This window comes from Anser anser, assembly GCF_964211835.1.
Source record: "Anser anser genome assembly, chromosome: 3".
NCBI lineage: Eukaryota > Metazoa > Chordata > Aves > Anseriformes > Anatidae > Anser > Anser anser.
In genome coordinates, this window is record NC_139722.1 from 105703564 (window position 1) to 105723442 (window position 19879).

The following is a 19879-nucleotide window of genomic DNA, read 5'->3' on the forward strand; positions in this document are numbered from 1 at the left end:
ATTATGCTCTTGAGTTACTAAACAAACCAAGATTACTCGGTTTCCGTTCTGAGGACACAATCTGCATTCCTCTTAAACACCCATCTAGTTCTTTAGCTTAATTCCCGTTTGAATTCAGCCCGCTGGCACACGCATGAGGAACTGTAGACACTCTTCAAGAATGCCAGTGCTTTTTGTGAACTGGCCTTGACACTTCCCGGCCTTTGCAGCACCACTTCTTGCCTGGTGTGTTCTAGCCTATTAATGGCCGTTATCGTGGTCACATATGGTTGATTTATCCTGTTATCAACTAATATGTCCATATCTTTGTTCTCCTGTGTTACTTCCAAACCCTGAGGCCCCAGTCAGCAGAAAAGGTTGGTAGTTTGAGGCCTGGAACTCCATTGAACGAGATGTGTCCCAATCCTGATTCTTCACAATCTCTCCTTGTAACCTTTCTGCTCACCAGAAAAGCTCCCTTTTGGCACAGCTGTCTTAGGCTGTACTTTAACCAGCTCCTCTTTTTCCCGGTGGTCTGCAATGACAGGCACTAGTACAAGCACTTAAGAATTAGTGGCATTACGTCAAATGTTTTCTCAAAGTACAATCAGTGTGAACCTAATGCAGTTCTTTCATCTAGCAAATAAAGGAAAAAAGACAAGATTTTTCAGCCATGATGTGTATTTCATAAATGCACATTGATCGGTTCAGTTCAGTTTGCAATTATCTACAGGGTTGTTTTCTCCATTTTAAACACTGGGGACAAATCAAAGCTGTCTTTGTCTCATGTCCTAAGAGCAGACGCTACATTTGCCATCATTGCACTTAATCTGAATCATCAGAATGACCACCTTCAACCAAATACTTCTCTGTGCTCTTTCAATATCCAGAGAAAGACATCCAATTTCTTAAAATTTCATGTTTAGCTGAGTTTAGCTTTTATGCTGGTTGTCGTACTCTCCGTTTCCATAGTTTCTTGACTGCCCAAGATCTAATATGCAGCACACTAGATTGGATTGAATGCATGCACAGTTTTTGCATCCATTCCTAAAACGGTGGTAGTAATTAATTAATTGGGGGTTTTCAAGCCTACAGATGCAGTTTGGTCCCTACCAGACCAACATCAGAAGCACTAAGGTGTTGATGTGCTTTTTGGCTGGCAGGCAGGTGCTTTGGAAAGTCAATAGATAGCTCTATCAACCTCTGCACAACATTACTTTTAAAAGTTATCATGCCTCAGGCATTTTTTGATTTAATTAAATTGGTATTTTGGTTTCTTACTAAGATCCAGTAGGACCTCAGTTAATTTAAATGCTTAGATCAGCTCAGCTAACCAAATTTTCAGTTATTTTCAGTAAGGGTACATTTTCTCCTCTATTATAAGCTTAATGCATTTTTTTTTTTAAATGCTGGTGGAGGATGCTATGTTCTTAATACCCAGTGTGACCTCCACAAATTACAGACATTTTCCCTTTCTTTTCTTTTGGTTATACGTAATTTGAAAAGATTACAAATCCACCTGTTGAGTGTGACTGTGGTGCACTTGCCCAAACGCCCCGCTGTTGCTGTTTTGCACGAAGTCTGCGAGCCCTTCTTCGAGGCAGGCAACGCGGCGCTAAGGCTGAACCATTTCAAAAGAAAAGCCATGCGTCCCCTTAGATGTCCAAGTGGCTGCACAGCTACCGGTACCGAGTGCAGTCGTGCTGCATTCTACCTTAAAATAATGCTGCTGCCGTGCTTCATGATGTCACCTTGACCCAATGGCAACCCATTTTCCGTGTGCACAGCGCGAGCTCCCCAGAGAAGCATCGCTGAGTGACAGCAGCATCCCATGCAGCCGCTGCTAAGCAACAAGATTCAGCTTTCAGCAGGATCTAATTTTAAAGTATTTAACCCTAGATCTGTCAAGGCTCATTATTTCCAATGGGGTTGTTAATCACTACTTGTTGGCGTCCTAAGAATTCCAGCTTCGGAAATACCTTGGTTCTGGTGGCGTTGCTGCTTTATTTATAACACGCAGCACCTCACAGCCAGGAGAAGCACGAGCACCCGGGCTAGATCTTGGTATGAAATTTCGTTTTGGTGCATATCCACAGAAGTAGTGGATATGGTTAGGGGTGGAAAAGAGTGCATTGTCATTCTGCAAATCTGCTTTTCTTTGCTGGCTTGCACAAGTGGCTTGCACCTACCTTCTCTCTAAGGAATACTGTTTTTCAAATGAATGAATGCTTATGGATGTGTAGGTGCCCATAATACTTAGACTTTAATTTTTAGTGGTATTGTGTGTCCTCCTACTTTAGCTGAATTTCATTGAGGTTAAGAAGCTTGTCTTATTTAAAACCATTCCAATAACGTGCTGTCATTTTGAAATTTAGGTTTTATACTAGAAAACTAACTCTCTTAAAAGATTACAAAGAATATTTACAGATCATTATGAAGTGCCAATTACGTGGTTGTTTTTTTTTTTTTGCCAATTAATATATACATATTTTGTAAACAGTTTGGCCCATTTTATTTCTGCCTAAAGTGTAGAGGCCTGGGAGCCTACTCATGAAAGTAATTCTAACTGCCATTCCTTGATTAATTAATACATATCTCCTTGAACATGCACTCCTGTTTGCTGCTAGCTTCTTAAAGGCAAGTGGTATTTCACTCAGCTGAAAAAATACTGCTTCCACTGTTCAGTATCAGAGCCATGAAGAGAAGAAAAAACACTGAAGGCTGCACACACACACACACAAATTCATAAAATATAGTAAAACACAAAGAAAAAAAAAAAAGATTGGGTCATTTATTTAAACTCCCCTAAGATTCTTCTTCCTCCTATTGTTAGGATTCAGAACTGACACTGTTTGCTCCTCATGCTGTTTCTCCTTTCCAGTTCATACTAACACGCAAAGACAAACCTGTCTTTGCCACAGCGCTTTTTCCAGCAGGCAGTTTGATCATAACACACCCCTGCTGCCTTTCCATCCTCCTGGGGTGTCCCTATTCTGTTTCTTCAAGTTCACGTTTCCCATCCCTGCCTGTGATGAACAAATACCTGTTTATTAAGCTCTCCTTTTGCATTCTGTGTTGTGCCATCTCTTTGTGCTGTGTCAGTGACGAACCCTGCTCCCTTGTCCTCCTTGTCTCTTCTTTCTCCACAAGAGTTTTGATGTACCAAAGACCTGGTTTTGGCTCATTCCAAAAGTCCAAATTATTTTTGGAGATGCCGTATTTTTGTAAGTGCTTATGAACAGCAACAGTTCGGATTAAAATATTCCCTAAACTACTAGTAAATCTGCCAGATCTCTCTCCTTTCTATGCTCACGTGTCTGTCTCTGCAGGAATTAGAAAATTAAGACAAAGCCATGCCATCTTTGCTATGGTTAACAGCTCCTGGTTTGTTGATGTCACTCACATGGGGGGGTAGGGCCTGTTTCCAAAGGCTTGCAGGTCTTTGTCCACAACTAGTCTACAGGAAAGACTGTGGACTTCTCACTTCACAGTCTTCATAATGCTCCTTCTCAGTTCTTTTATCTTTCTCTCTGAAACTGGTTAATTTGGCTCTCTGGAAATAATGTACATTGTCTTTATTTTTCTTTCTCCAGTAAATGTGCAAGACTCTAGAATTCGAGTGCAGGTGGTCTTATTTGTTAAACTTTTGTTATGTTTATCAATCCATACTGATATCAGTCCTTCCAGGCTCTTTTCACAGAATCGCAGAATCACAGAACCCTCTAGGTTGGAAGAGACCTCCAAGATCACCTAGTCCAACCTCTGACCTAACACTAACAAGTCCTCCACTAAACCATATCACTAAGCTCTAAATTTTAACCATCTTTTAAAGACCTCCACGGATGGTGACTCAACGCCAGGACAAGAGGCAATAGGAACAAAGAGGAACACGGGAGGTTCTGTCTGAGCACCAGGAAGCACTTCTTATTGTGCAGGTGATGGCCCACTGGAACAGGCTGCCCAGAGGTGTTGTGGAGTTTCTCTCCTTGGAGATGTTCAAAAGCAACTTGGTCGTGGTCCTGGGCAACCTGCTCAAGGTGTCCCTGCCTGAGCAGGAGGGCCGGGCCAGATGGCCTCCAGAGGCCCCTTCCGACTTTAACCTTCCTGTGATCCTGAGAAATAAGAGTATGGATTTGCTGTGAGGACACGAAAGTCGTTGCTGTTGCACCAAGGGCTGGTATGGGCCGTACTGCAGTGGAACCAATCTCCAGGGAGAAGGGTTTGAAGCATGTGAAGAAAACTTGCACAAGCTGCAAAGTGAGCTCGGAATTATCACAGGCAGCTGCTTGCTCAGTTTTTCCATCTTCTTGCTCTCAGTAATTTCTTCCTATGCAAAGACAGCACTCCCCCCAGCCATGCACACACCCTAGAGTTGACTCAAGCTACTTATCCTATGGGCTGGGAAGGGACGCAAGAGACAGAGGGATTTGTTTTCACTGCTATTTTTAAATGCTACATAAACACTGAAATTATGATAATGAAGACTACAAATAATGAAAAAAAATGTTCTTTGAAGTGCATTTCTGTACATTTTAAAATTTTTTTTAGTACTTGGCTCTTTTTTATTTTAGCAGAATAATCCGATTTTGAGAGTTGAAAGGTTATAATATAACAAAAGGCTTGCTACAGAGTCATCATGAGAAATAATGAGTGCGTATCGTGAGCACATATCCTGCTGTTCATACTTGCCGTTGCTAAGATAACAGAAACAAAACACCAGTTTAGGGTGTTTGCAGCTTCCGAGGATGTGGTTTTTGCATTTCTTGTGATAGTCTGATGACTGAAGATGGCTCCCTTCCAATCATTTTTGAATTTTTTCCAGATCTTAGAAACCCTTTTGTTGTGAATACTTGTAAGCATGCAAGGGATGGCAACAAAGTTTATTTTCCCAAAGCACGGAAAACATCCTGGATGACTGAAAATATATTCTTTGTTTGTTTCTCTGTCTGCACCTATTCACAGGATATGTGAAGTGCAAGTTATGATTAACCAGACAGCACTGTTTGAGCAGAGAAGGGAGGACAAATGAGCTTGAAAGGAGAACATACCAAAACAATCACTGTAATTCCTAAATTAATTATCTGTCTTGAGATACCACCTACAATTCAACACCCACTGGGCAGAGACGTAAGAAAAGGACAACCTCTGATCCACTGTATATTCTTTGCTCTCTATTTTCCCCAGTGAAGCCAACAAGACAAGCAAAAATGCCATGACCTTGGTAAGGTTTTTTTTGTTGTTGTTGTTCAACATGTCATGTTTCAGCTTGCATCAAATTCTGCTGGGTAATGTGTTCTTTTATTATGTGGGTGGACCTTGCAGAAGACAATATTTTGGGGGTTCTGTGGCAACCATGCCACACTGCTTGGCATTCCACTCAGCTGACCTCTCTTGCTCTGATCATCTGATGACAGGATCGGTCGGTCTTTTGCAGTCACGTAGCGGGTCAATGACGGGCGAGCATCACTGCACCACACTGCAGCTACATGCACTGTGCACCTCTCTGGTGCAGGGGTTGGACGAGCTTGCTTTCTAGGCAGTGGGGAGTATTAAGAAAGTGCTTGAGAGGGAGCTTCACAGTAAAGCCACTTCCCCTTCTTACAGCTACGAAAAATAGCACCGCATTTGCACTGACAAATCAAAAGGATGAATCTGATAATTTACTGTAAGAAAGTAAAAAATTAAACCTTTTGTTACCTCAGTGAACTTTGACTCAACCTGTTTACCAAGCACCACCCCAGAACAGTGATAAATTACAACATTATATGTTGCTAACATTATATTGGACTCCAGGATCCATGAAAAGCTGGTTTAAAGGCAGAACTTGAAAATACAAGAGGCTGGCCTGGTGGTGTTCAAAATACATTGAAGTAGACCTGTTTCTGATGAGCCTAAAAATCCTGCAGTCAGCTGTCAGCCTTACAGCCTTTAAGCAGGAAGAGCACCCATCTTTTGATCCACTCAGTCTGCTTGTGTTTCAAGAAGCTGGCATGCCATCCTATGATAAATGTCCTATATAACGTACATTTGGATCTGGCCATTCTAGATGGCTGCAGGTAAATAAAGTCCATGTTACTCCACCCTGAATACAGCTGCCCAGTCAGAATCACTGTCGTAGTCAGTGTGGAACATTTCACTCTGATACAGCTATGCACTCTAACTCCTTCAGCATCCTTTCCCAGCTTTCATCTGTGAAACCCCTCTGCCAGCATTCACTGCACCAGATACAAGGAGAAAATGCTATCACAAAAGCATCTTTGAACACATGACAAAACAGGAGCACCGCGTTTTGCAGTGTATGCTCAAAGCAATTCAGTCTTACATTTCAGGAAAGATACATCCTAGAGAATCAAACCTCAAAACACAGGCTTAGAATCAATTTTAAATGTTTTTAATAATTTTCCAGTATAAAAATTACCACACTGACATGTGAAGACATACCATGTGAGGTGGGCTATTATTAACCCCGGTATGCTGAACAGCAATTGCAGTGTACTTCCAAGTACTTTCTTAGGAACTTCTGTAGGGAATACAAAATGGAGCAGAAGGAATAGTTTATCATGGCCCTACTGTTAAAAATTAGAGCTTTCTTATTTCAGTATAGCTATTTAAGCTCATTTGGTCATGCGGAACAGCATCAAGATCATTTGGATGAATAGTGATAACATGTATTTTGCTTTTGCCCCCTTTAAGACTTTCTAAAAATGTGCAGTCTCTGTTCCTGGCAATATGGGTCAGCGATATATCCTCCAACCTAAGAATTCCTCTGGAGATACAAACGTATTTGCTAATCTACCTGTCATGTCCTATTTGTGTTTGCCACCTCTGCTACTGTGATAAGGAAAACAATAGCAAACACCATCAAAGCTACAGACTAAAACAAAGGATTAGCTTCCATTGTAGGTGGCTACTTCTTACTTCAGGGAAACAAAGAGAAAAGGAGGTGAGAAACCAATGATTTAGCATCCCTTGCACTTCCTACGACCGAGGAAGGACTATGAAGACATCATGCTAGAATTCAGCAGAAAAAAAAATACCATTGATACTATTGAAACTAAACAAAAATTGTAAATTGCTTTTACATTGCTATCCTAGACTAGGAAGCCCTTAACCTGCAAATGACCAGATGCTCAGCATATGCTGTTTAAGTATCATTAAGGTTTTGCCTTATTATTTTTTTCCTTACACACCTGATCTCAATCGTTTAAAAAAAAATAATAAAAAAAATCTTTATTGGATGGGCATGTCACAACCAAATACACCAACTACAATGTCTTCAGATTCTGCCTGGTAAGTGCTTATGGCGTATACACGTTTAAATGTACAGCAAACGTACGGGATAAAGAAAATAGGAGATAATTAGTGTACTAGTGGGGAAGCTGCAGGGAGGCTGTTGAACAAAGGGGTCTGGCAGCCGGCTGAGGTGGCACAGATCCGCCTCAACGCCCTAACTACTGCCCCAAAATGGCGCCCGCGCCCCCTGGCGCCCTCCCGCCCGCCGGCGCCGCAGCTTCGCTCTGCAGCTTTTTGTCCGCGGCGGCGCCCCGTAGCGACGAGCCCGCGCAGGGCGCATCACTTGTTGCCATGCCAACCACCCCCGCCCGCCCCATGCCGCCATCTTGGAAGTTGCGTCGAGATGGCGGCGCCGCCGCCCGAAGCCCCGCCTCCCGCCCCGCCCCGCGCGGCCGCCAGGGGGCGGCGTGCTGACGTCACCGCGCCCAACCCGGAAGCGCGTCCGTCCGTCCTTCCTGCGGCGGGGCGATGGCGGCGGCGGAGCTGCCGGGGAAGTACCAGAAGCTGGCCCAGGAGTACTCCAAGGTGCCGCCGCCGCCGCCTCGCGGGGGGCCGGGCCCGTTCCTGCGGCTGGGGCTGGGGCTGGGGGGGCGCGGGGCTGCGGGCGGGGGAGCGAGGCGGTGTCGCAGCCGCAGGGTGCGGAGGCTCCCGTCCCGCAGCACGGCGCTTTTCCTTCTAGTACGTGCAAGATGCTTAATCCGGAGCTCGTTCGTATTTGGTCGCTAAAAAGAAGATGGGGCCGTAGGTCTCGAATGGCACAGTTCGCCTACCGCCTTGGGAAGGAAAGCCAGCGCTTAGTTTTTGTGTGTTCCAACCATCAGAGAGCTTGGCGTGGGATACTGACCATGTCTGACAGCTTTCCTTAGGTTACAGAAGGAGGCGTCATCAAATACTCTTCCCCTTGGAGCTGCTATAAAAGACTAGATGGAATCCAAAGCATTCACAGCTGTATATTTTATAAGTACTTCCACATGTTAAGAAAACCCAACTTAAGAGTTGTTTCTGTCACTGGTTTTGTCTGCTCTTGTTGCTTTCTCCACTGGTCCTTCTGTACCTTGGACATTAATTTATGGCTCAGGATAAGGTAACTGAGGGCTTTTCTGCTTGACTCCTGAATGACACTTTGAAACACGGGCCTTTTACTATAGCTTCTGAATGTTCCAGCTACCGGATCCTCCTTTATTATCACGTTGTGCAAAAGCATTCTCTGAACTTCATTTTGCAACTGTCAGTTGCAATGCTTCGTTGGTTCCTCACGGGAACGATTTTTTTGGTCTCATCCTGTTTCTTGTGGAGCAGCCCCAGGACATTGTGGGATCACCTTTGCAGTTAACTCTTTCATGCGAATAATCAGTTGTTGAATTGGCAGGTTATTGTGTGCAGGTGGAAAAGGAGAGCGGTCCTATCAAGCTCTTTGCCAGTTCACTAATGGTGCTGTGGAAGCCAGGGAACGGGGCAGACGAGCGCTCAATAGATACAGGAAGCGACAAGGGAAGTACCTGGCAAAGGATCACTTTCCTTCTCAGTTCAGAGCAGTCCAGAAGGGTTTGTGTTTTTAGAAACTTTTGTTCCCTTTGAGTTGCGGCTTCTTGGTCTTTCACGCGCCTCTAATAAGAAGCAGGACTCAAAAAGCTCTTTCAACTTGTGCATCACGCTTCAGCTTGGACATCTTGGTGCAGCACAGTTGAGTTAGTTCATACTGTTTTATCACTGCACCCGACATGTTCCTGCGTTAGTAGCTGTGGTGGAAAAAAAGGAATAGAAAGCTGCTGCGCTGCTTTTTCTTGCTGGGGACAGCCTGTGCTTGGAAATCTGTGATGCTCTTGAAAGTTTCTTCTCTTGCCTTTGTGATGCCTGAGCAGCACAATGGGAATACTGCAGGGCAAAAGCCTGTCTTTAGTGATGTCAATTGACTTTTGACCTTTTGAAATATATTGAAATATCGTACTGAAAAGGTTAGCTGTTGCTGTTTTACATTGAATCTTGCTTGTTATCTTTCTGCCAGACTGTACAAGCCCCTTTAATTTGTATCTGCAACAGCTGGACTCAAATGTGTCAGATGAATACAGACTACCACTGCAGAAACTGGGGCTCAAGCAATCATCAAGAAATGGAAAGATGGGACTGTTGGTGGCCTTAGTACTGCAGAGGTACTCTGTAAAGTGACTGGCAGATGGGTGTCCTGACTGGCACTTTTCACCTTAGTGATTTTTAGCTCAGGTTTGTGAACTTCATAATTAAGTCTGAGAGGGCTTTTCCGTGTATGCTTTTTAGATGTTTTCCTGAGGCTTTCGTCAAGCTATTGTCAGGATTATCTGCTGCTTCTGGTAATAGGTATTCTTCTTGAATTGAAACAGATTTTGACTTCATTCTGAGCTTTGCTTGTGTTCCAGAACCAGTCACGAACAGTTCTGGGGAGAACAGGGAAGAGGCAGAAGTAGCAATGTATCTGAGCAAGAAGTTGCGACTTTTCCGTAATTGTTCACGGTTCTTGAAACCTTAACTGTATTTGAGTTGTTCATTTTCAAAATAGTTATTAAGTTTTACTTGATCCAAGAAGTTCAGCTGGTTAAATAATGTCTTGTTTCTTGGCAGTTCAGAATATGAAACTAATACTTTTTTCAACCTGATAACTACCTGCTTGAACAGAATTCTTGAAGAAGCAACGCACATCTAGTGCTGTCATGAATGTATACAATGTTTTCTGCACATTCTAGTGAATTGCTTTTTGTTGTTTCTTTGTCTTGCTTAGTTACTGGCATCTTTTTTTTTTCCAGCTTCGAGCTCAGAACCAAGTACTGAAAAAAGGGGTTGTAGATGAGCAAGCGAACTCTGCTGCTCTGAAGGTAATCCCCAGAAAATGCTCATGTCAAATGTATTAAGCTGTGACAAAACAGGTAAACGGAAGGTTTTTTAACTCAGTGCTGTGATTAAAAGAATGAAGGAGGAAACTGATTCAGTTAAGAATTTCTGTTCTGCAGCTACTGTGGTGATTGTTCTCTGTAGGTGCTCACTTTGTAAAAGTAGAAAGTTGCTTCTTAATTCTTCTGCTGTTTTTTTTTCTTTAGCTTATAAGAAATTCTTTATGCCTCATCAGTGTCCAAATACTGAAGAAAGCAATTTTTTTAATGAGTGCTTATGATACTTTTTATTAAAACCATGTATGAAAGTAAGTGTGACAGCTTTAAAATCTATTTTTTAATGGTCACTCAGGAGCAACTGAAGTTGAAGGATCAATCACTGAGAAAACTGCAACAAGAAATGGACAGCTTGACCTTTCGAAATCAGCAACTTGCCAAGCGGGTGGAGTTACTTCAAGATGAACTTGCATTAAGTGAAGCTAGAGGCAAAAAGAACAAGGTATATGCTAAAGGCAAACTATTTGCTTAGCAGATGTCTGTTATTCACTTGTCACTGTTTTATCCTGTTTTCTAGCAGCAGTTATGTTGCATCAAGTCTTTAGATTAATGTTTTTTTTCAGAACTTAAAAAAAAAGTAGATTTTTCTTCTAAATGCATTTTGGCCATTCTGTTCTTTTATTTCATTTTATGTAACTTGCAGCTTCACTAGATGGATTTCCAAGTTTTGAAGGACCTCAGCCTGGCTTGAGTAGGCTTTCAAACCATTGCCTCCAACTTTTCTTACTTGTTCAACTGTTAGAATGCGTAGCTCTCTATTACTTTAAGATGTTTGTATTACCTTTTAGATATGTTCTGTTTAGTTTTAGCTCTAGGGCCTCACTGAGTACGTTCTTTTGAACATAGGCCTACTAATTCAATGTCATCCTTACTTATGAGACTTGCCACTGGGAGACCAAGTAAATCACATACAGAACTACTTAAATTAAGTTTCTGCTAGATGATCTGCATCAGATCACAGTCTTTTTAGAAGGAGGGGAACGTACCACAGTATTTCAGGTATTCTAGTTCATAGATGTTGTGTTCTCCGGTGCTGCCTGGCATTATCCAGTGGCAGGCTGTAGAATGCTTCTTGTGATTATCCCTGGTGTGACCATACCAGCTTACACATGGACACTTGGTGCGGGACAATGAGCCTTTTACTTGGTTCCAGGACCTGTGTATGCCTTTGTGTGTAGGGGTTAATATTGCCAACTGCTTGGAATCATGAAAGATTTAAATAATGTCAAATGGGAACCTGCCCACACTAACCATCTTGTGTGTGTGAATGTGAAGTCTGAGTAGAGGCTTCCTTAGCCCTTATTAAATCAGTGTTCTACCGCTGTACGATAACAGCAGTGCAAAGGAAAAAGTGCTGCTTTTAAGCTAATGCTGTGCGCAATACGTGTATCTTTAGATATTTCAGTTTAAGATACATATTAATGTGCTCCTACTGGGAATTAGTGATCAGGAAGTGTTTTCATACACCTGGGGTTGTGCTTTAGGATACCCCCGCATACTTGGGAATAATGCATATACCTGCTTTTTTTTTTTTTAGAAAAGTGCAGAATCTTCATCTCAGTTGAGTCAAGAGCAGAAAAGTGTCTTCAATGAAGATCTTCAGAAGAAGATAGAAGAGAATGAACGACTGCATATACTTGTGAGTAAAATCTTTTAGTCTTTTTTTCTACTTGAGAAAACTAGTTAGAGAAAGATGAAGAAAATACACCTGAATACTAGTGGGTTTAGAGGTTTAATTACATACAAAATAGCAGATTAGATCAGCCACTGTTGTTTACAAGTATGTTCCCCTGCAAAATGAGAAAGTATCCTGACTTCAGATTCTTAAGACAGTGTGTTGAATATATTATATTATATACGTTCTTCTCACTTAAATTTTTAACTTTTTGTGACAGCTAATCTACTGAAAGTAGTCATGCTTGGTACTGTGTTGGAAGCTTTTTAGTTCACTAACAGTTTATGATTTGCTTTAAAGTGTAAATTTTTTTCTGCAAATTGCCATAATCAAGTCAAGAATGTACTTCACTTTGGTTTAGAAAACTTCAGCAAAAAGCCTTGTGGTTCATGTTTAATTTCCCCAAATTACACCATTAATATTTTAAGTATTTGATATTGCAGGTCTGTAATAAACACGAAATACTTTGTTTCTGAATCTCTTTTTTCCCTGTAAATAACAGTGTAAAGTTTCTACGTGTCTGAGAATTAGTATGTATGTGTTTTGAACCTGAAGTGGCTAATTACATTAGTGTAATTCATAGGACTAGGTTCCGTAGTAAAATGAAACTTTAATATAAGATCGCTTTTCTTATTTTAGTTCTTTGAAGCAGACGAGCAGCACAAACGCTTAGAAGCAGAGCTGAGAACTAGACTTGAAGTTTTGGAAACTGATGCTGCCCAGCATCAGGCTGTGGTGGACAGTTTAACAAGGAAATACACAGATACTATAGAAAAGCTGCAGAATGATAAAGCCAAATTGGAAGTAAGGAGCTTTTCTGTTACTTGACAAGTTTAAAAAGTTTTAAAATGAAATGTTTTCCTGTGTCAGTATTTACATTGTGAGATTATCTTCTTGCATAAAGATCAAGTCTCAGACACTAGAAAGAGAAGCTAAGGACTGTAGGCTTCGAACCGAAGAATGGTAAGTGTTTTAATTTAATATAATGAAAATTTGCTTTAAATAAATGACTGCTGGATTACTTTTAAAGAGTAATAATGTTTTTTAAAAAAAGTTGATAAAACTCAAAATATGGGGCAATAGCACATTAACATCAACACCATGCAGGTCTGACCCATTTTTCTTCTGCTGAGTATGTAACTAGACAATCAGTTCCAGAGTCAGCTCTTACTAAGAGCAGTTCTATCTGCCAGGCTATTTTAGGTAGCTGCGAAGCTGATGAATGATTTGAAAAATTTCTTTGTCATGGAACATTATAAAATGTAAAGAAATCACTGAACTTCTATGAAACAGAGATAGGAGTTTGCAAAAATGTCAGTGGGGGGGTCGGATGGGGGGGAAGGCAGGGAGCAGATGGGATGGGACTTGGTGAAGTTACGCCAAGACAACCAGCTGAAGAGTTTCAAGAATCCTCTCTCTCTTCCCACCCCCCAGTGCCTTTTGAGCAATAGCTTTTGCTATTGGTATTTGCAGGTAAAACACTCAGCTAGAATATTTGAAGTTTTTTGCTCAAGGATTCTATTGTTAGTTTTGGAATGCTTTCATTGTTTTCAAGACAAGTTGTAGAAAACTGAAGAAGCTGAGGACCGCGGGCCAAATCAGGTTAAGGTGTACTTCTCTGAAGTTCTTTATTAAGGTGCATTTTTTTAAAATTTGCAGTATGGATCTTTGATGTAAAGGATAAGTGCACAGTAAACGGTCAGATGAAAAATTCCTTCTTTCAAATGGTAATCTTGAAAAATACTTATTCATTAACTCAACTCTAATGAAGATCAGAGTTTCACTGAGAATGTGACTTGTAAAAGAGGGTGAAAGCTATGTTTTGCTGTTACTTGCTTTTTTGTGGCGTTTAAGAATATGTAGTCTTAATCTGCTGCTATTTAATTTAAAGCACATCTGTCATTTTTTACGATGACTGCAATATTACTGTCGTAAGAAATTGTCCTTACCATTTAAGAAGGGAGGCTTTTTAAAAACAAAGCCTGATACTTATTGATTTTTGATGTTTAAAATTAAGATATAATGAACACTAGACAGAAGATGTCTTTATGAAGGTACTGTTCTTCTGTTTTCCCAAGCTTTTTGGCAGAAGGGATCCATTTGCCTTTTAAATCCAAGCTTTATTCTAGAAAGCAAGGGTTGGACTAGATGTTCTTAGCTGTCTTTTCCAACCTGAATGATTCTCTGAAGGGCATACAACACTTGACAGCATGTATGCCTTGAAAATTTAAAGGATAGAATGTAAAACAAAATATATCAAATTACTTACTATCCATTCCTTTATAGTACAAAAGGGAAAAATATGTACTGCATCTTATCTGAGTTTTTCTGTCATGCCCTATTCCACTGCAGTTTATGCTGTACAGTTTCTATGCGATTTTGGGGCTGCTCTTGAAGAAAAATCTTCGTTCGTGTGTGTGAGCTACTTATTGGGCAGTTTCTCAATATCATACTTGTCTATTTGGATACTTCTTCCCTGTCAGTCCTGATTAAATTCCATGTATTTGAATGCTTTTTTTAAGAGGAAAAAATAAAGAGCTATCACTTTGACACTTTCCTCCCACCCTCCAGTATGTGTGCAGGAGTAATAGATGTCAAACTAAAACAAAACAGTGAAGATTTTGAGGGCCGCAGTTGGGTAAGGTGTGGAATTTAGTCTGAAAATCAATATGCAGTATAAATTTTAAAAAAATGTGCTGGAATATTTTACTACTACTACCTTTAATATACAGATAAACAGTAATAATTCAGATTCACATCTATGTATGCAATCAGATGTAAGTGAAGCACATCTAAGTAAAAATAACTTAAGAATGCATCAGAAACAACTGCCAAACCCTGTGTGAACAGGTTGTATCACAACAATGCTTAAATACAGAACTTTGGCTTTTGAGATGTTTCTAATTATGATGCGACAACTTAGTGAATTATCAGCAACTTGGTATGAAATACCATATCAGGTATAAAGTAACTAACATAAAGGCCCTCTTGCATTCCCATTCAAGTTGCAGCAGAAAAGAATACTTTTCTTATAGCTTACGCAATAAATGTGGACCTGGAAAATAATGTAAAGATTATAAAGAAAATTGAGTTTGGAACCCAGTTTGAGTTTGAGCTAATTGAGAATGGAACTTAAGATTTACAACATTTTCTTGCATCTTTCAATGCATTTGTTAGTGACTAAAATACATTGTTGTAGTCTAAATATGACACAGGAGAAAGAAGACAAGATAGGAGTCATCCTAACATCTAGAAAGACAGATACCTGTACACCCAAGGGTTGCTTAGGGTTAGCTAAGGTGGTGGTGATACAGATCAAATTTTAAAGGTTTACATTGAATGTGTGTGCTTTTTTGTTTATTTAGTCAGCAACAGTTAAAGAATCTTCAAGCAGCTTTGGGCAGTAGACTGGAAGAATCTCTATGCATAATCAGTGAAAAAGTACCTTTTAATGACACAAGTACGTATTGCCTTGTCTGGATTTTTTAGTCCTCTTGTTTAATTTTATAATTTTAGGTACCCATGTGGAGGAAATACTCTTTAAGAATTAAAATGCATTAGATGTAAGAAATTTTGGACATCTAAGCAGATACCTTGAGCTAAATGTAATATATATTCATGTTGCTAGTCATCTTTTGTTTAGTGATCTTAAATATATATACTTAAAATTTGATATTTTATGTAAAGCGAAAATAAAAACTTTAAAAAGCCTTTGAGTAACATAACACTTGTCTTACTTAGTGTTGACAGAATATTGTGAAAGATGAGGAAACACTGTCAACTTACCAGTTTCTCCACAAAGCTGCCTTTAGGTACTCATCTCAAAGAATGATATTTTTGTCGGGGTAAATTTAAGAGTTACAGTAAGTTGGGAATAAACTAGTGGCTGCAGTAATACTGACTCAATGAGGCACTGCATAAATAATGTTGTGTACTTAGTGGAAAGCCTGTCAGTATGTCGCATCTCTGGTCAAAGAACACCTAGACTACAACTTACTTATTGTTTTATCTTGGACGTAATCTTTTCATAAAAGAAAGTACTTTGATTTTGGGACAGGGACTTTAACCTGAAGGAGTGCTTTGGTACCAGAATCAGTCCGTATATGCAAAATCAGTGCTGTTTTTGAATAGACTCAATGTGAGGTTGCACTTGGGTAGGGAGTGTGTACTATTCTAGCAGTAATCTTGATGTTTTGGACAGCCTTACGTTCTGTAAAAGCTGATCTGGCTGGTTGCTACAGGGGTGAGCCATCCAGGTTCTCCACTGGGTTGGCAGTACAGTGAGTCTTGGCTTGGAAAAAACAGAGCTCCTTAGGAGATGTTGACCCTCATACAGCATATTATGTTTAGATAGCGGTGCTTTGAGTTGATAATCCTTATTTACCTCCTTGCCTCTTACAAGTAAAGATCTTTGCCTGCTGTCTGCTTCTTGCTTATACTTCTCTGGCTGACATCTACAGGTGGTTATACTTGTAGCGAAAACTCTGTACGTAATTTCTCAGCTCGCTCAGCTGCCATGATCACATAGTACACTTTTGCTTGTGTAGAAAACAGTGCGGAAGTGGAAAGCTCTTTAATGACAGAATAGTGAGAGAAAGTCAGGAAATGATTGTCTACTATGGATTCCAAATATCTTGCTATTGGCTCTGTAGTTGGTTTTAAATGTAACTAGTAGCTGGCTTCAGTTTCAGCAACAGATTACTTGATTATCAAGTGTGATTTCAAGAACAAGAAGATAAAGACGAACTTTCTTAATCCCTTCCTTACAGGTAGTAGCATTCAGTAATTTCAAATGGTGATTTTTAAAGAGTAAGAAGTTGAACTTTTTATGACAGCTTAGATAGTGGTGCTTATTGCACTTAATTGGACATGGACATGTTCCTTTTTAAATACTTAAGACTTTGTAAGCTGTTCTCTGGGTACAAATGTACATCTGCCTCTTTGGGAAAAAAAAAAGTGTTCCAATTTTTATCTGAATAATCATCCCAAGTGCTCTGTAACTGAAACAAATGCTGAAATATATGGGGAGTAGAACTTATTCTGAACAATCAACAAATTGTGTACATAGAGGAGCTCTTTAAAGAAATAATACATTGATCTTGTTGACAGTTGCTGGGATGTAACTGAAATTTCAAATTAGTCTTGGATTCTATAAGGATTTTTTTTAAAGACTTCACTCTTGTGTAGTGAAGAATATTGTTCTTCTGGGCAAGAAGATTCTACTGTTTGCTATCAAATTTAGGGTGTTCAGATAGTTAAACTAGATTTATAATCTGAGGCAAGTATAGGAAGACTTCCTGTTTAGTCATAGTAATGGTTCTTAACTGAGGATGGCTAGTCCAACCTCATTACGTCCATTGTTCTGATGTTTTTAGTTATTACTTACATAAACTGTACTATTATTGCAGTGAGTTTATTTAAATCACTGTATATCATTAAGTTTTTTAAAAATAAAACGTGATTTAATACATATGCATCTCAATTTTTGTTCTGTAGGATCAAATCGGTATAATGCTCTGAACATACCATTACACAACAGAAGATATCAGGTAAGTATTTTTTGACTTTGTATGTAAAGAAGTAACTTTCTACACAGATACTGAATGAAAACAATTGTTTCAGCAACCTAAAATGGCAGAAGATAGACTATCTTTCTTATTATTGTGGTACTTCAAGAAAATTTCTGTCCGCAAAGCCTCTGCACTCCTTAAAGACAGTCTGTACTCTTATATGCAATAAGTCATCTGCTTATCTCACTCTGACCTAGAGCCAGTCCATTGACTCCCGGTTGGTGATTGTTGTTAAGTATTAATAAAGTGACATCTTTATAGAAAGAATGGCAAAAATGCCTATATAGCTCTTATTAAAGCTAAATACTTGAAATACTGTTTTACTATGTCAACCTGCAGTAAGTTAGAACCTGAACATTTCATTTTTAAAGTTAAATCTACCTTAGTTTAGAGGACTTAATCTTTTTTGGAAAAAAGGTAGCTTTGATATCTTTAGTTTCCCTCAAATTCAGCTTCTTTGGTCACATCACGAGCTCTGAAAAATGTTTTCATTTGTAAGTTGGTGTATACTAGATAATATATTAATATTATTTGTCATACGTTGTAATCTTTTGAAGGAATAAATGTTGTAATTCTGAGAGCTTCAGTTCACTCCCATTTTATGGGATATTTCTGACCAAAACACAGCCCAATTACCCTTATTAATTTAAATACTACTAAACTTGAAATACAGAGTTTCAGTTCATTACTGTAACTTCATCAACTTCCTTGGGAATGCAACTTAGTATTAAAAAGTGAAAACTAGTTTTCTGTGAATATCTAAGAGTATTGGGATTTTTACTGGAGTAAATCACATACCTTGGTGCAGTCAGTATTTTTCTGCTGTGCTATTAGTGAGGATATGTGCCTCAGTGCACAGTATTTTCGCTTTGCTTGTATGATATATCTAGAACCTTCAAGGTAGTGCATTCGGATGTCACTAGAAAAGTTTCAAATAGCTGCTTTCTCTTTTCTTCATAAGTATGTCTATAGGAGACCTTGTTCCTTATGTCTGTTGTGAGAGTTGGTGACCTAGTGTCCAATTTTGTGATGGAAATAGTCTTAATTTGGCCTGTTGCTGAGTACTAGGAAAAAAAAATCTGAATAACTTCATGCAGAGTTTATCCCTTTACTGTTGCCTGGTAGCACTCTGTCAGCCAGCTTCATGCTTCAACATCTGCAGTCTTGAAAATGTTCCAGGACAGATTTTTATGACTGGCTCTGCCAGTGGAGGCAAAATGCTACTGTATTAACACAGGCTGCAACGTAAAGGACAGCAAAACAGTAGTATTGTCTGTTTTCCTTTCTTGCATAGATAATTAAGATACACAAACTGAGTATAATGACTATTAATTATTTGCAGCTATCCCTGATCCACAATTGAGATTCACTTCATTTGACACTTGAACTATTACCAATACGTCTCTGAAGGATAACTCATTCTTGGCTGAAATGTCACTTTACCCTTATTCTGTACTCCATATTCACAACAGAATAAGGTTTTCTTGTCCATTGCCTTTGCATTTTCAAAATGCCCCATTTTTGATTTGTTTCTCGGATATCTTCCAATTGCACTGAAGCTAAAGAACACCCTCATGCAAGCAGCAGCTCAGTTCTGTACAGGTGGGAGAACTGCATTGCTGATTAGAGAAGCAGACACCTTTTATTCTTGGAGAGCCCCCAGAATAAAATACTTGTTTTCTTTAGTACTTAAGTTTCCTTCCAGATAGTTATCACAAATTCCTTGCTTTCATAACGGTGAAAGAACTGAGCTGTGGTCAGCTATCAGTCTATTGATCTTGAAGTATTTGTTTCAAAGATTGCTTGTGTAGTTGTAACAACCTCTTAAGTGTTCTTGTGGCCTATAGTTTGAGAAATACAGCAAAAGCAAGCATCATCTGTTGTATGGAATACAAACACTTCAATGAACAAAAACACACGTTTTGGAATGGAATTGTAGTTTATAAATTCATTTTTAAAGTTTATAAGTGGATAATTGCTGTTATGTGTCTTATGCTGAACTAGTGGCAGGAAAGAAGTCAGCATTTTTTTCTTGTGTCTAAGCACCTAATATTTTTCACATTTAAATAGGTACATGTCAAATGCAATCACTTCTATAACTTGTCTTTACAGCTCAAGCTGCGAGACCTTGCTGGCCAGGCACTGTCTTTTGTTCAAGAGCTTGTAACAGCTCTTTTGAACTTTCATACATACACTGAGCAGAAGGTCCAGATCTTTCCCATTGATTCTGCAACAGACACTATATCACCATTAAATCAGAAGGTAAAGCTTACTGATTTCAGCTGTAAGTATATTCAGTTACGTAGACTTTACTGAGTGAATAATCTTAGTCGTGGAAACTTCTACCTCCTTTACTGAATGCAGTAAATGTGTTTCTGACAGGTAGCTTTTCCTGCATGAGAGGTCTTTTCTGTTGGGTGAATTGTCGGAATATGGGGAAAGGG

The 19879-nt window shown here is 39.6% G+C and overlaps 1 protein-coding gene across 2 annotated transcripts in view; it reads left to right on the forward strand.

Moving 5' to 3' along the window:
• The first annotated feature begins 7642 nt into the window (after positions 1 to 7642).
• The window catches only part of PPP1R21 (protein phosphatase 1 regulatory subunit 21), a 30059-nt gene continuing 17822 nt past the window's right edge, over positions 7643 to 19879 (forward strand). The window contains exons 1-9 of one of the 2 annotated variants that reach the window (XM_083828195.1): positions 7643 to 7797; positions 10050 to 10118; positions 10486 to 10632; positions 11728 to 11829; positions 12505 to 12669; positions 12770 to 12828; positions 15231 to 15325; positions 17362 to 17414; positions 19548 to 19697. In XM_083828195.1, coding sequence (XP_083684321.1) covers positions 7741 to 7797; positions 10050 to 10118; positions 10486 to 10632; positions 11728 to 11829; positions 12505 to 12669; positions 12770 to 12828; positions 15231 to 15325; positions 17362 to 17414; positions 19548 to 19697 — 897 coding nt within the window. In that variant the 5' untranslated portion in view covers positions 7643 to 7740. The remainder of the gene's footprint in view (positions 7798 to 10049; positions 10119 to 10485; positions 10633 to 11727; positions 11830 to 12504; positions 12670 to 12769; positions 12829 to 15230; positions 15326 to 17361; positions 17415 to 19547; positions 19698 to 19879) is intronic. The other variant, XM_083828196.1, reaches the window with a different exon arrangement.